Raw genomic sequence first — 16,832 nt, forward strand, 5'->3', positions numbered from 1 at the left:
CGAAGGATACAGTTTTCAGGGCGATTGGTCTCGACATGCTTGGCATGTTTTGTTGGCCAGTTTTAGGCGGGAATATGTGTCGTAAATTCACCCACACATTTCCCAAAGGGCTCAAAGTGCCAGCTGCCTTTGGCCACAAATATTGAACAATTAGCTCTGCTGCTGGCCAACATTTACTGGTGATTTAAATTTGTCTCCCGGATGCTTTCCGCCAGGGATTTCTTCAAATGACTCCCAATGTAACTGTCGCTTTTCGGCCCTCTTATGGCGTTCTAAAGAGCATTTGAGATTCGTTGCGTCTGAGCCACCTTCGCCTTTGCTGTTTGCAATTGCTGGGCTTATAAACGATATATATACATTTTTTGTATAAATAATTCTGGTACGTGTGGTAATGATGCCGACACGTGACAAGGCGACAACAACGTGGAGCGAAGGAGCAAAAGGACCAAAAGGAGCAAAAGCAGCAAAGTAGACAAAAGGCGCTGAAACCAGATATATTTTTCGGGAATATTTATTATGGCCGCCTGCAAAGGTGTATAAATTTGCATGAGAAACTGCCTGGCAGCTGGAGGAAAACCACTGCCCCATGTGGATGTCTCCTTGAGCAGGAGAGTAGCACTGCATAAACAAATAAACAAACAATACATAAATTTTTGAGACCAACTTGAATGTGGGTGGGTGGGGCTCCTTATGCCGAGCACGTTCTGCTGCCTTTTTGATTTTGTCCTGCTGGGCTCCTCGACTATTGTTCTTGGATTTTTTATTTCCTTTCTTTTTTTCGTCGGCTTGACATTGGCTTTGATAACAGTAATAATCATAATAACAAGGGCGTATAATAACAATCATTTTGTGACCTCTGAACTGTGTACACCTCAGCTCAAATCCACCCCCCCTTTATTAACAAATACAATTCAGAAGTGTATTTTTTATAGACTGTATATTTTATTTTTTTCTTTTACAAAATTGCCTTATTTATGGCGATATTCATACTCATCGCAGTATTGATAGGCCATCGTCATCTTCATTTTTGGTAGGATCTGCAATAAATGGGGAACATAAAAAACATTTGTAAATTAGAACAAATTTTTATATAAATTTATTAAAATGTTTTCTTAACTCTTCTATTTACAGGTGATGCAAACAAAACGAACATTTCTGTAGAGCTAAGAGGTCGAAAAAGTAAAAAAATGACTATGTTTCAACACGTGAGTAAATCATATTAAAACGTATTCTATATTCTGGTACTAATATTTAAAGAACTCTTATATAAACTTGAAAAATATTATGTTTAGAACTGAGATATGCAGTGTACTAACAATATAAAAATACACCAGTTAAACAAAATGAGTTAAAAGATTACTTCTAAAAAAAATATAAAATAAAAGAACTGCAAAGGTTTGATTTTGACAAAGAATTGAATATAAATAATGAAATTTCATATTATAATACGAATTGCTGCAGTGATTACAGTGGGATTCATAGTAAGAGCTCTATTTATGAAGAAAATGAACTCTTCTTCATTTTCAAAATGGTTTTCCCTCATAAACTTGAACTTGAAATTTTATTGCTTTTGCTGCAAAAAAAATACATGCTGTTTTCGAAAAATATCTGTGCTAGTCTTGTTAAACGTACTTATGTATTTAGATATTATGTTTATTTAGTTTCATGTTTTAAAGACTAACTTTGATATACAAGAAATAATACTTTCTGTAGTTGATAAACAGAATGTTCTATTCGTTTTTACCCCTTTTTTTGCGTACTATTTCTTGGAGGAAAAAATAAAATTGGACAAAAATTTCTTGGTGGTTAGGTTTAACGAGCAAAAGGAGCTCGAATAACTATTGAAGGAACATTATCATTTTTTCCATGCGAAAGTTCTTCGCCTGGCTATCACATTTTCATCTCTTGCTCATTTGTCAGGACTTGTCAAATCCGGTCAACAACTTAGCACACCCTGAGCTATTCCCAAGGAGTTTATTTCTGCCAATGCTCCTTTTTTTCGATTATCAATTCGCATACGTGCCAAGGCAAGCTGGAGAAAGCTTTTCAAGTGTCTAGACTTCTGACAACTATGGAATGAATGCAGTAAACAGTTGCCCAAGAATATTTGCCTTTCACTCAAAGTGTCCAGGGAATGCGGGGCGGAGTGATTTGGATCTGCTCGGAGAAAAGGACCATGTATCCTGGCTTAATTACTGCGCCTGGTCAGCACAGGAAGGGGAGGGGGCAGGGGGCAAGGCCCCAATCGAACTGATTTGATTGTGGGGCGGCTCGTTTAATGCAATATTCCCTTCATAAAGAAGCCCTTTGTGTGTGGGTGTGTCGCTCGTATGCGGGTCCTTTCAAAAACTTTGTAAACCGGTCAGGGATATCCTTGTCATACGGCTCGCACACACACAAAGGCAACAAATTAAACTGTTCCTATTTGCAAATGAATTGTGCGTGGCGCAATTTCGCAGAAAACTTTCTAAGGGATAAGGCAGGATAGTGGATGCGATTGGGACTGGGATGGTTTGCACAAGGCGCACACGTTCCTTCCGCTTGAAATAAAATAAGTAGTATAATACAGAAGGCAACTTTGCTGGCATCGGAATTGAAATGAAAGAAAAGAAAAGGATTCTTGGGCCACACACACACACAAAGAGGCGAAGAAAAAAGAAGCTTGTATCTCTGCTGATATCTCTTTGTGCGTGTCTCTGTCTTGTGTCCGTGTGTGTGAGCTCTGGATGGGATAGTGGTGTCCTGGCTCGCAGAAACTTTTTGTGAGGGCCCAGGACCTTTCTGGCGCTTCTACGCTCAATTGCTGGTGGTTAGCCGAGCCCGTCTGCGTGTTCTGGTCGCCAGTCAATTGAAAATGAAATTGGTAGAAGTTAGCAGAAGCGGGAACACGGCCAGGACCAAAACCGAAAACTCTTCTCCTGGCGTGCCTCAGTGTGTGTGTTGGGGCATCTGTTCCTTGAAGTTGGACGATGTCGGGGGAGTGCAGGGCTACGTGCGGACAAGCATGCATAATGAGGCCCACGATCCTTTCACCTGGATGCGGGCTACCCCTGCAAATTAATACTAAAGAGACGCGTAAAAGTATGCAACGCCAAGTGGCAGGGAACTACGTGCCTGCTGCATGGTCCTTTATCCTCGCAACTCTTGTCTTGTTTTTATTAATACTTCCCGCTACTTTACTCTTTGATCGTAAACAAAAAAGGACACAAAATCGCGTTTTTTTCGACGCATTTTTCGTCCATGGTCACGTCCCTTTGTTTGGAATTTTTATGTTTTATGGATACCAGTTTTGAGTGCATTTGCTTGTTGCGTTCACAACGCACATTTCCCTCCTATTTGGCTTGCTTTGTCATTTTTTACGATTTATCAGCCAACGATTTGGCTCACACACTTTGTGACAGATTGTTGAAGATTAGTTTGGCTGGAGTGGAGACTCAAGGAATTGCGTGTCAGAAGGGATTAGCAAGTTGTGGGGTTTAGTGCGAAAAAATGTGTAAAGCTCGCATTATGGAAGAGATTATTGAAAATATATTTCATCTAGGTATGGTGAATAAATGAAGAAAACATTGGACCTGTTAAAAGTTGCTTAAGTTGTTGAAACCCTTAATTTAAACATTCGAAAAGTGTGTCATTAAGTCATATTATTTGTGCATATTCTCAAAACCAAAAACCTACATTTAATAATTATTATTTGACCTTATATTCTAAAATGTGCGCTTTGATAGGCTGAATCCATAAAACATATATTTTGCAAAATTAATAACTGATAATTTTTATTACTAATCTTTTTGCCTATTTAACTACTGTATGTATTTTGATTTTTTGTGATGTTATTAAGGCTGTCGATTGTCAAATTTAAAGAAGCAACTTAATTGTAGTAAAATTAAAATATGTAAGAGCAAATGCTTTTTTTAATTATTTTGCAATTTATAAATAAAAGTTTTGAAATTGAGTCAACGTGTACTTACTTTTTGTAACAGAAAGAGAAGTCAACAAATGGATAAATCAGTCTTCATTGCAAAAAGTTAATTTGTCAAAACTTTTTCAACGCATATCAAATATCTCACATCACATCTAAAAAATATAGAAAAAATATCTTTGGTTAAAAAAATAATTATAAGGTGTCTATGGTGCAAAATATAAAATATTTCTGCTCGGCTCTTGTGTTTATGTTAAACTTAATGCGTTTGTTTTTACCAGCTGCCTAATTTTGTTTGCTTTTGATAACGAACACGTTTTTTTTTGCATTCTCTATTCAAACTTTTTAGGCCATTGTCATTTTTTCTATTTTGACCATTTCTGTGCACTTATGCAAATATATTTGGTATCGAACTTTTCATCTGGAATTTGATTTTAGTTTTTGCTGCTTTTTTGCCATGCGAAATATAAATAAATCCAGCTCTCGAATTGACAGTCCTTGATCCCAATAAATGGTTACATGGTAATTGTTTGCCAATGGGAAAAACAAGCAGTGGGTTTGTACGAAATAATTAAAATCTTGTGCAGTTTTGGAATTTTTGTTTGCCATGCTTTCGAAGTAATTTCACTTGTAAATTGAAATTTCATTGTTTCTAACGAGAATTTCTATTTGTCCTCATTCTGTTGTCATCATAAAGATGTTTAAAAGTATGCAACAACTTATTTCCACTTTAACTGCATACTTATTTACTATTATTAATACTATATTGTGAGACATCAATATATGTGCCTTGTTTATATGGACCTTCCCGAATTTAATTATCTTGATTTTTATGCTGATCACTCCTGATTGCACTTATTGTGTGGATTTTTATTAAATTTACCGCAGCCCCTTTATTTTGGTGGCATTATGGGCGGAGGCACTCACAGAAAAAGAAATCGCACATAAAATTTTATTATGACACGCCAACCACTCCAATTGTTTCACGTTAAAGCCGCATAAAAGTAATATATAAATAAGGAAGTCGGGGAAGTAACCAAAAAAAGAGATAATTTCTTTGAGGCGGGATACTCACATGAGCAACAAATGCAGTTCATCGTCGGATCCTTCGTTTCCTTGGCTTTTTCTGTTGGCGCTTCCCCGTTTTTCCCACGGCGACTGCTGTGTCGTTTACATATCGTTTTTTGGCCCTCATCTCCTTTTTCTGGGCCACGTCGCGCTGTCTAAACGATTTACGACACTTTGGCCAACTGCCTCACTCACACATTTGCAATATTGTTTGTTTGTAAGTTTGTGTGCGTTGTGCGGGGGCGATGTGATATTAGCATGTAACGAACACACACACACACACACACAGAGAGATGCAGGAACAAGAGTTAACTTGGCCAAAAGGCAACACAAAATGCCGCACACGTTCGTTTTTATTATGTTAAATGTCTCCTGGGGCAGGAACATCAGCATCTGCGAGTTGTTTCCATCTGTTCGGTGGCTTTCTGCCTTCGCTTTTCTCCAGTCCTTCCTGTTGTCTTCTGACTTTTGGTAACTGTCACTTGGCTTGTTACATTTCACATTCACTTAGACGGCAGGATTAAAGCTGCAGCGCGCCAAAAATCAGCTAGCCAGGAAAATTAGCACAGGCCGTTTCTCGCCTTTTCCTGCTCGGCACTGTGCTGGTTCGCCCTCCTGCGAAATGTCCTGCCAGCTCGTCCTTTCAGCCGATTTCAGCTTACTGCCCGCCGCTCCAGTTGAAACTGACGACTGGCGAACGACGGTCAAAGTCAATGGCGGGCTTTTCGTGGACGCGATTCGCTTTTCACCTTCGTCGTCGACGGGCTCGGTGTTCAAATGCCGAACATTTCCGATTCACCCACGTCGAAAGCTCGTTTTGCCATCTCACCAGGCTCTCTTCGAGCGAGTTCTTGCTGAGCAGGATTGAGTTGCCTTACTGGCCAAATTGCTTCTCTTTGGTTTTATGTTCTAAGCCTCGCAGGACTCAAAATTCGAAGTTGAGTGAGTCTGTTCTGTTGCATTTACAGTTCTCAAATAAGCCTATACTCTTAGCGCCTGCAATTCGAGTCCTTTTTAGTTGAGCAATAAATGTTATTACCCAGCGAGCACTTCACTCTAAGAGAAACATTGCTGGTTTTGTTATAAAAGCACTCAGTGATTATCTCAATGTTTAATAAATGAGCTCGAATCGAGCGATTTTGCGACAGGTAGTGTAAAACTAGATTTACAATTCTCATACATTTATACGAATTAAATAATAATTTTTATAATGTTAAAGAAAATACCCATTTTGTATAAAAGATGAAATATTTTTGAAACTCATGTTAAAAATGATGTTTTGATAATTATTAAGAACAAGAGTTATTTTATCAAATTTAGAGCTAACATTTTCTTTGCACTCAACTGCTCCATAACATTTTAAAATGAGTCCTTTTTGAGTGATATGTAAAATCGCTCCGATTTGTGTGCTCTTAACATTTCGCAGAATGGTTCATCTATTCGTTTGAGTTCTGAGTACAAAGTGAGTTCATTTTGAGTGGCCATCCTGCGGTGTTTCTCTTCCATCGCTCGCAGCTTCGGCTGGCGAATTTCTCGGCTTTTCCGCTCTCCGGGAAAACCCACCACACTCGGCGCTCGGTCGGCGCATCCTCGGGCTCGCTGAAGGACTCTTCGGGTCGAGTGGCGACTCACAAACGCACACACTGAACGCGAGGAAAACACGAGCATTGCTGCTAGGAGCCTTAGCCAATCGTAAAAGTTTTGTACGTATTTAGTACAATTTCGGGATTTGGCAGGATGTAACGAGCGTGTAAGAAACAGAGCGCGTCCTTCTCAGCCGTGTGTGTGCGATAATCGGGCAACAAGCAGCGCGACAACAAATTGTATATTACACAAAATTCGCAAAAAATCCAACGAATCGTTTGAATCCAATATCGAGTGATATAACATAGCACAGATCGTACTCGGTTATAATGCAATAGCAAAGAGCCGCAGCATTTCGAAAATCCGGCAAAGTGATTTTGGCCAAGTTAACCAAAAACCAAATCGTCGAAGTCCTCGGCTTGCCTCGGTTCAACCCCCTTCAGCCCCTTCTCCATTATCTCGCTGTTGCCGCCGTACTCGTACATATGTGCACTTGTTTTTGTGAGCGTGTTTTGCCGCAAGCCGGTTAAAAAATTATTCCCATAATTACACCATCCAAGAGGAACTTCCGCGAAACATAATTACCGAAGAACAACCGACGTAGCCGATAATACCTGGCGGATAAATCGGTAAAATCTAGAGAGGAAGCACTGGAAATTATCAGAAGCCTTGTGTGTGGTGTGTGCGTGTGACCTGGAATTTCCTTATGAATAACGATATATACTCGTGTATATGGACTTTATCCTTATCGTCCTGGCCCTGCTAATAAGAAACGCCAATCCGGTGCCGCTGCTCGAGATGGAGATTGAAACGATTGCCCAGGGGAGGAGGGAATCCTTCGGTCTCCCCATCCTTTCTTCCGCAATAGTGTCGTTTCCTTTATTTGTCCTTTTATGTTTACCTACTTTTTCTTTTTGTGCTCCCTCGTTTCGTCGTGGTTTGGTTGGGTTTGGTTTAGTTTGCTCGCACACAATTGAAAATTCAATTGATTTACAAAATGAAGTTTACTGGTTGGGACGACAGATACTTTTTATCTATTTTCATTTGCAGTTTTACGAGCGAGCAGCTCTTTTTTCGGCCCGCTCCTTTCGGCCTTAAAGCGAAAACGTTGGCAATTTTTCACAGTTCTTTTTCGATTGAGGTCCTGGCGGGGTTTCCTGCAGTTTGGTGCGAAAATAACGCTGCGTCCTGCAAGGATTGTTGTGGCTGATGTTTTCGCTGGCTTCCGATTCGGGTGTGCCGAGTGTGTGTTTGTGATTGGAGCGGCCTAAAATCGTTTTAGGACCAGCTGCGAAGTGATTTTCAGCTAAGGCGAAAAAAGGACTGCAGTGTGTGTCCTGTGTGTCTGTGTGTGTGTGTGTGTGTGGGGAGAGTGGGTCTGCAGATTGACATAGTTATGTCCTCGGCGAGTAATGGGAAGTTCTTGGCAAGAGCTCAAGAGCTTGGCCCGGCCTTGCAAAAGCAAAATAAGATTATGTAGGTTATTTTAAAGCCGAATGTTTACTTAAGTTTAATGCTGTCCTTACAATATTGCAGTTTTCAATTGACATTATTCGCAAGTCATTCTTTTCAAGTGAGTTCCTTACTCAGGGATAAACTATTATTTTTGAGTAAATTCTCAGTTCAACTTATAAAAGTAGATATTCTGAAAAAAGCCTTTCTAAGTGTTTTGACAAGTATTTAATATTTTCGTTGTAGAAACTCGTACAACACAACTCAACCTAAAATGTCTTTCACCACTTGCCTCAAGGAACTTTCCTCGTTTTGGTGTCAAGTGTTTTTATTAGAAGCAAAAGCAGAAACGAGAAAAATTGCCGACGAAGGGGCGAAGTAAAATTTTTCCTTTCATTCCCTTTTCCATCCAAACTTGAAATGAGGTTTGAAACAAAAACGTTTTTTCTGCGCCAGTGTAAAATAATACGCATACGCCATGTATAACGAATACCCGAAGTAGGCTTCCCAAGTGGTAAGGGCTACTTTCGTTGGCAGAAACAATCGAAAATCGTAGGATCTGGTTGTTAACAACTAGAGGCTATTCTATGGCTTACATTAGCCTAATTGAAATTATATCGCTTGAATTATATCGTTCGCAGGGCTTGGGGTTAATTAGGTGCTGACCAAGCTAAAATTACTATGCAACGAGTTTATTATATTAACATGTGGTTGCTTCTGATGAATAAAAACAAGAGGTAGATAGATATATAGATAGATGGATTGATAATGGTAAGTGGGAGGGGGCTTAATTTGCTCTATGCGTTTCACACCGACTCCACCTATCCCCACTCCCATTAGCCCTATGGGCCTCAGTTTCAGCCGAGGCAAAAGGACTAGTACTTCAATGGGCCCCCTCTTCTCTCTGCTCAAACAGCGTTTTACCATTCGTTCGTCATGCCATCGTTGGCTATATGGAGGCGGCTGATCGGCCACGCCCACTCTTCTTTTTCGCCGCTTGTTGTTGACGTTTACAATTTGGTGTTGAAAACTTCAGCTGGAAATTGGGTAATACTCGTGATGATGGCGTTGGTTGGATGACTGCAGCAATCCTGCATTAAGTACCCTCCTGTGTCTGGATGTCTGTGTGTGTGTCTGTATGTGTGTGAACGCGAAGGGGTTTGCAACAAAGAAATTTTAATTTATATAGAATGAGTTTGGGGGCGGCAATACCTCCATTCTCCACCAACTCGCTCCTTTTTTGGCTGCAGTCGTCGACATTCCGATGTTCGTGTTCTGTGCTCACAGTGCTCTCACTCACTCACTCGTTCGCACATGGAGACCGAAAAAAATCCAATTATTTTAAAACTTTTGACAACTGCAACAACAAGGCGTTGCAAGGCTATGAAAACAATAAGAAACTGACTGAACAGCCAGAGGCAACAAAAACAGTGTATGCATGTATGTAGGGGAAAGTCGAAAGTCCGCAAAAAATCAAGCAGAAAAATGAGTGTGAGTGCTTGAAAGGGTTGCCAGCCATTATAACTTCACTTGAAAAGTTTAATTGATTTTTACAAGTGCATATATATATATATATATATATGTATATACGGAGATGGACGCAAAAACATACGTACATATGCCACGGACCTACCTGCAGTCGTGATTCTCGTGATTTCGCTTTCTCCGTGTTGGCCAAGTGGGTCTATAACTTGGTGTAAACAAAGTGGTTGCAAGGGGGTTTAGTGGGGCAGGTAGCAAGGAAATCAAAAGTAGCATTGCCCCATGAACTGAGGTGCAAATTCGTTAGGCTCTTCTCTTCCAATTGGCTTGGCTTTTTATAGTTTGTTCAATTCTTGCCTGACTTTTCGGTATTTTCCTTTCCTTATTTTCACTTGGCTGCTACACCTGACTTTTTAATTGCTGCTGAGTGTGCTCCTGCTACTGTAATTATTGGGTTTGCCTTTGAGGGATTTGCTTTTAGGTGATTGCCTTAATGAGTCCTCTACTTATACTAGTGGTAGGCAAAAAGTTGAACCGATGAAGTCTACTGCGATTAACTCTGTTCGCAGCAGATCTGTAATTTAGTTTTCCAATTTTTAGTCAATTCGATGACATCTTCAATTGGAAAGCTTTCTTATTTGAGTATTTTTGTAGTTTTGCTTTAAAGCTTTAAAGTATTAAAGTATTATTTCTAAACTCTTTAATTGTCCTTTAAAGATGTCGGAAAATAAATATACCTGTGCTTCGTTTATTGATCCAATTTGTGCAATTTGTTTATTTTTTGTTAAATTGTTTATTTGCAAAGACACGAATTTCCAATCAAAAATAATTTGCAAAGTATTTGTGTTCGGACATTTTTGAGTATAGTATTGCGTTGAATGTTTTTAAATTTTAAAATCACCTAAATACCTTTCCAATTTGCGTTGCCTTTGTTTTTGTGGGGGTTTGGCGGGAGTGTATTGTTAAAAACGTATTTATTGTTGAATTTTGCAAGCTAAACGAGACCAACGGATTTTCACTTCTCCCCCGGCCGCAAAACCACACACAAAGGTCTCTGACAATTTAAGCCAGGTCGACTGACTTTTATCCTTAACAATTGTTTCTGCTCCTGCTCCCGTCTTATGTGTATCCTTTTTTGCAGGAATACCGAATGCCGAATGCCGAATACCGAACGGCGCACAGCACTGAATCACAGCAAAATATAAATCAATAAGAATAAACTGCATATCTCAGATTATATTTTAGATATATATGTAAATGAAGTAGCCATAAGAGTTCTTTAAGTATTAGCTTCAGACTTAGTCAGGTAAATGTATTCTGGTCAGATAAGTAACAACAGCTTCCCTCCACATGGTAACCATATATCGATGAAACGACAACTGCTCGAATTCAAATTGCGATAATGTCTACAACAATCAATTTGTGTGATCTGCACCGACAACAACACCTTCTACAAATGAATGCGACGTGACGACAACAACTGCAAATATTTATAACGCATACGACATGTTGCTGGCATGCCAATAATGATGATGACATCGCATTTACTAACACGTCTTGTAATATCCGATGATTTTCGGCTTTCGAAAATGTATTTAACGAACGATTGAAACACATAACAACTGCGACTATAAACCAATATAAAATAATCACCAAAAACACACCAACGCACCCCCCAAACACACACAAAATACACAAAATACACACCAACCTGAAACCCTACACTGTACCGAATACTTGCAACATTTGCAACACTTGCAACACACGTTGACGTTGGTTTTTCCTTTGAATTTTCCATTGGCACCTGCAGCAAAAGCTTAAGTGCCATTTGGCGAGTGAGTGAGTCCGTCAGCCGACGAGTAAGTCTGACAGAGACACGGCCAGCGTGTAAATAATAAATAATAAAAGGAGCGAGTAAAAAGTTATTAGTAACCATCGTTGTTCTTGAGTTGTTGTTGTTACCAACTGTCGACATACCCTTGCAACTGCCGGCGAAAACATAGCGAAATAATGGGTCTGCAGATGACAGCAGCCCGTCCAATCGCAGCTCTCAGCCTACTAGTGTTGTCCTTGCTCACCTGGACTCACCCCACAATCGTGGATGCAGCCCGTAAGTATTAGGCTTAAACTCCAGTAGAACCGCTAATATTATGCTAAGTACTCCCCCGTTTTAATGGACAATTTTTGGCCATACTACGCCCGCCACTTTACACGCAAGTTAGCCTAAGTTTACGTTAAGTTGCGCTCTTAATTTCGAACATTCTTGCCAGCGAGCTCAACTTTCAAGTGGAGTTGAGTTTACTTGGATTTTGGCCAAAGTTGGAGCGGCCCAAGTGCTAGAATTAAGTTGGAGGAGCATAATGTTTATGCGGCTCAAGCATTTGAAAATCAAAGAAAAGAATTTTAATCAGTTGAAGCTCAAATTAGCCAGCGGAAACGTTTTTAATTAGCTGAAAAGAAGGGGTACGATGCGGATGCTGCCACCAATATTGCTTAAGCATAAACCCATTAATTAGCAGCTTTATCAATAGTTAATAAATAAGCACAAGAGGTATAAAATTTAAAATTGCCTAATATTAGAAGTAACGTTGCATTCTTAAAGAGCCGCATTAGATCGACATTCCTGCTAATTAGTGCCCATAAAATTGCATTTCTTTTGGCCTGCATACATTTCGCATTCAATTACCAATTCCAAGCAGCCCGGTTCGCCCAACTGGAAACCGTTTTCGTCACCTGAGAGAAAGGAAAAACAAATAACAATCAAAGTGTTGACATTTGCAGAATTGCAGTCAAATGTGGCTCATATTTTGCGCCGAGGCCTTTTGTGCAAGTGGAAGTGGAAGTGGAAGTGTCGAGTCTGACTTGTGCCTCCTGGCGCAATCCACTCGCCGTGGCACTTACCTTTCATAGGCGCTTCATTTCGTTTTGAGGGGCTTGCGGAGTGTAACCCCGGGGAATGGGGCATGGGGCATGGGGCATGCTAGATGGTAGATGGGTGGTGGCCAGGAGGAGCGATAAACAAGCTGCAGGGGCACTGGGAGAGTCAGAAAAACAGGCAGAGCGCACAAACACTGCACATCCTGATGTATTTGGCCGGGTTTTGTTGCCTCTTTATTTGTTGTCCTTACTGGGTAGCTGATGCCGCTTTTGCCTGGTTAGCCTGCAGTTTGCAGTTTGCAGTTTGCAGTTTGTCGCACCTCTTTTTGTGTATGTGGCATTAAATTGAAATTTATGCGGCACTTTGCCGCGTGAAATGTTTGTACAACTCGTTGCGGGTTGCGGCTTGCTGCTGCTGTTTTTTTTTCGTTACCATGTTCCCCACTTTTTTTTTTTTGGTTTTGTTTTTCTGCCGAAGCTCTTCGGGCGTTGACAGACCGACAAACTGTTGGACAGCGGCAGCGGCAGCGGCAGCATTGCAGGGGAAAGTATCTAAAAACATATGCAAAACTGTTTGCTGTTTGCCATGTAAATGGTTTTTCGGGCCGTATCTCCGGCCTTCCCTTCCGGCCTTTTTTTGCTGCCACCAAACCAGGCCAGACCGGACCAATCCGGCTCGAAGGACCACCCACTTTTGGCCAGCTAATTTGTCGTTTGTTGCAAATTATGACACAAAAGCCCCGCTCAACAATTGCCGACTTAACTCAACTGTGTCCAGCTCCCAAATATATTTCACGCAAAGGGAACTAACTCATTTCGCTTTGGTTTTTTGCAACAAGTTTTAATTAATTTGCCGCAACTCCGGGCGCCAATGCTCCAATCTCTCGCTTTCCTTTCATTCCACCCATCAGTGGCAAAAAAAAAAAAAAAGAAAGATGGAGGAGCAAAAAGTTGATGCTACGATAATTTGAAAAGTTTTCGTTTAGACAGCGAGAAAAAAAACGAATACACGGGAATGTGGAACAGCAAATGTCAGAAGGCCTGGGAAAATCGCTTCCTAAACTAAAGCCGCTCGGCACTAAACTATATGTGCGTACACCCATATGCGAGTGTAGCCCATATTAAGCCGCAAATAAATGCCGGAACCATAATTAACATATAGCAAAAGTTTTGCCTCATCCTTCGCCGAAATGCGGCAAGTTGAACTACGCGAAGGGGGCAAAAGTGTCTGGATGAAATATGGTTAAAGTCGATTTTCGCCTGTGTTTGCTTTTGTGGGCCAAAAGTAATCCGAAATTGATAACTTTCGGCTTGATGGAGTTCGCCAAGCGAAAGGTAATTAAACGGCAGACGCAGAGTAATCGGCTGGTTGGGAAAATTCCAGTTCAGGCGATCACAAATCAATTCCGAAACTTTTCCCATGAATATATGTTTTCACGCACTTGAAAGTCGTGGAAGTCGACATGTAATATCACATACTAAAGTATTTAAAATAAAATTGGATGCTTAATCCAATTTATATATACTTTAGTTACAAATCCTAGGACATTAGCAGTTTCATTTCCATCATCATTTGTTTATGTCCGCCACTCGGACAAATGGGCAACACAAATGCGTGTGTAACTTGCAACGCCGCATATCATTATTTTAGCAAACATTTCAGGATTCGCATATATCTGAGTTGTTCCTGGGTAATAATGTCCTGGCATTTATCACACTTTTTCGCGTTGCTAGTCGACGGACAAGTGACCAGCTAAAGTGGCTCTAAAATTTCAGTGCCCAAATGAGTGGAGGACCCACCTCCCACTTAGTAAGCTACAAAAAGCAAAAAAAAACACCGAAAACGTCGGAATGAAAGAAAGATAAATAAATGTTGGCAACAACAAAGAGCAAAGCGCCATAAATCTAAATAACAAATTTTTACGAGAAACGAGGCCATAAATAAGATGTTTCTTGCGGCCTAGCGAAAAATAGTGTGGACCTTCGAAGGGGGATTCCCCAAAATGTTTTGGCTCGGACCATTCAGCATTCAGCATTCGCCATTCACGGTTCCACATTTCCCATTTCCCAAAGGTTGTCTCCGGCCAAGCGGCAACAATTCACCAGAGTTCTGTTAATTTAATATTATTACTTTTCATTACAACGAGGCCTCCTGCTTCATTCCCCATTTGCCGCAAAACGCTGTTAGTTTTTTTATTTATATGTTTTTGGGGCAAGCACGGGGGGCAGTGCCACCCCAAAATGTCAACACATTAATGCGAGTGGAGACGGACGGCTTGAGATAAATCAACATTTATCTGCGGCCATTGCTGACAATTGAAAATGACCGTTTATATCTTCTGGCTAATTACGGCCTATTAAAGGCCCTAAATGTATTTTTGGCAAACGGCCAAATTTATCAATGCTGAAAGGAAAATAGCTGCTGGCATTTTAATGGCAACTCCTAAGAAATTCGAATCAAACTTAAAGAAATTCATATATTATTTAGTAAACGAGCTAGGTCTGTTGAATATTTGTAAATTTAAACTTATGCTAAATGGAAGTCCTGTTGCCAAATGCAGCCAGAAAAATTGAGTGGCAACAATCATTCTCATGAGAAGAAACCTTCTTGATTTCGAGATGAAAACGATCTCAATACTGATATTTTCAGATGGGTTTAAGATTGTTGAAGAGAATCATGAGTGGAAGCAAAATCATTTGATACTGAGAATAGTTCGATCTCGATCTGAGTATGTTGATCTCGATTCTATCTTGTCTAGATTTTGAGATCAAATTCTCTAATTCTGAAATCGAGCTCGTTGAGAAAGAATTTTTCTCTGAGTATAGTACGTTTTTAGTTCCTTTAAGTAACATTTTATAAAAATACATTGCTCCTCGCTTTCAAGTATCCCAGTGACAATTGTGGTATTTTACCACTTCCGTTGGCCACTTTAATTAGAAAAAATGTTAATTTAATGCTTGGCTGAACCGCCAGTTGACTGGCCGTGGTGAATCTGTGTGTTTTCGGCGAATCTGACGCTTTTCCATTTGTTTTCACTGCTTTCCATCGGCTGGATGGCGCTGGAAAGTGTGTCACAGCAGCCACGGCCATGAATACTTATTCAGATAGTTACACTCACAACACGATGACAATTGTTTGCCCATATGTCCCAGTCATATTTTCGACAAGCCGCAAAAAATGGCAAAAAAAAAGAGGAAATTATGAAAGCAAAGCGGCCAGCGAAAAACTGAACATTTTGCCCATGTAAATGGCGAAAATAAAAGTTTGGCCGGCCGAGTGTGGGCTAAATGATTCATGAGTCATGTGAGTGCGGAGTCCGCGTGTGCGGAGATTGAGGACTACGAGTGTGAGTGTGTGAGTGAGTGTGTGTTTGGCCTGGGAGAAAAGTGCTTAACTCGTAATTTTTGTTAGCACTACGTGCAAATAAGGCCACTGAGGCCGCGCTTTTGGCCCTTTTTTCGCCCGGCTAACTGGGCTTTCTCCGCCTGGCTTTCTCCTATGCTCCTTTGCTCCCACAGCAACAATTTGAGTGCATTCTATTGTAGTTGTGAGTGTGCACTGGCTGCGCATGAATATTGCAGCTGATGAGCCCCTGAGCAATGGCAAAAAGGGTCAAAACTTTTAATTAATGTTTATGGCTGCACTGCGGTGCCGAGTCACTCGCAAGCCTTTTAAGTTAAATTTATAAAACCATTCTATTTTTTTGTGTGTTCGCTCTCATGTTTCGACTTTGTCTTGGCTTCTGAGGAAGACCGTAGACCTTGTTGCAATTTAATTAGTATTTTTTGAAAACTTTAACTAAGCGTTTCAAGGCAGTTTAATCGATTACGCAGTGAAATATTCAAGGCATAATTTGTGGGGCGATATTCGATCAATACAGTCATTTGCAGTTCTACATTTAATTTTAAAATATTGATAATGACGGTAGGCAACATTACTGTTTAAATAAATTCAAGCTGGAAAAAGTGTCATATTATATTAGATTTTATTTTCCATTCTCAGCAAGGTTCTTACATAGAGAGTAATTATTTGATATTAATTATACAACACTTAAACTCTACCTTTCCCCAAGGAAATGGAGCCTTCTATAGCCAGTTAATTAAATTAAATTTGCGACTAGCAGCCCTTAAAGAGAATTTGCAGCACAGTTTTAGGCAAACAATCGTTCCGGTGGCAATCTTAACTCATCTCTCCGCTTTTTTTCTGTATTTGGCCTAGACATGCGTGTGTTTCCCTCAATTTTGTGTTGTGTGTTTTTTTTTCGTTGGACTTTCTTTCCGCACGCAGGGGAATAATTACAAAATTTATGAGCACGACAAGGGGCGTGGTCGGTCTAATAATTGTCAATGGGGGGTGGAGGTCCTGCGGGGAGGGGTTGGAGCTCGTAAAACTGAAGTAGTTGTAGTTATGGCTGTTATTGTTGCCGGCTCTGTTTGCTGGCTGCTGATT

At 40.3% G+C, this 16,832-nt stretch overlaps 1 protein-coding gene and 1 long non-coding RNA gene across 12 annotated transcripts in view; one reads left to right on the forward strand and one right to left on the reverse strand.

Moving 5' to 3' along the window:
* The window catches only part of LOC6732854 (tyrosine-protein phosphatase Lar), a 114,576-nt gene that overhangs the window by 13,023 nt on the left and 84,721 nt on the right, over positions 1 to 16,832 (forward strand). For all 11 annotated transcript variants that reach the window (XM_039293883.2, XM_039293885.2, XM_039293894.2 and 8 more), the window contains exons 2-3: positions 1,132 to 1,205; positions 11,316 to 11,615. In XM_039293883.2, coding sequence (XP_039149817.1) covers positions 11,516 to 11,615 — 100 coding nt within the window. In that variant the 5' untranslated portion in view covers positions 1,132 to 1,205; positions 11,316 to 11,515. The remainder of the gene's footprint in view (positions 1 to 1,131; positions 1,206 to 11,315; positions 11,616 to 16,832) is intronic.
* On the reverse strand, positions 921 to 5,719 carry LOC27207263. The gene is made up of 3 exons (XR_001600344.3): positions 4,995 to 5,719; positions 3,969 to 4,074; positions 921 to 1,037 (listed from the first exon to the last, which is right to left on the reverse strand). It is a non-coding gene; the product is annotated as an uncharacterized LOC27207263 (long non-coding RNA).

This window comes from Drosophila simulans, chromosome 2L (genome assembly GCF_016746395.2).
Source record: "Drosophila simulans strain w501 chromosome 2L, Prin_Dsim_3.1, whole genome shotgun sequence".
In the NCBI taxonomy this organism is placed as follows: domain Eukaryota; kingdom Metazoa; phylum Arthropoda; class Insecta; order Diptera; family Drosophilidae; genus Drosophila; species Drosophila simulans.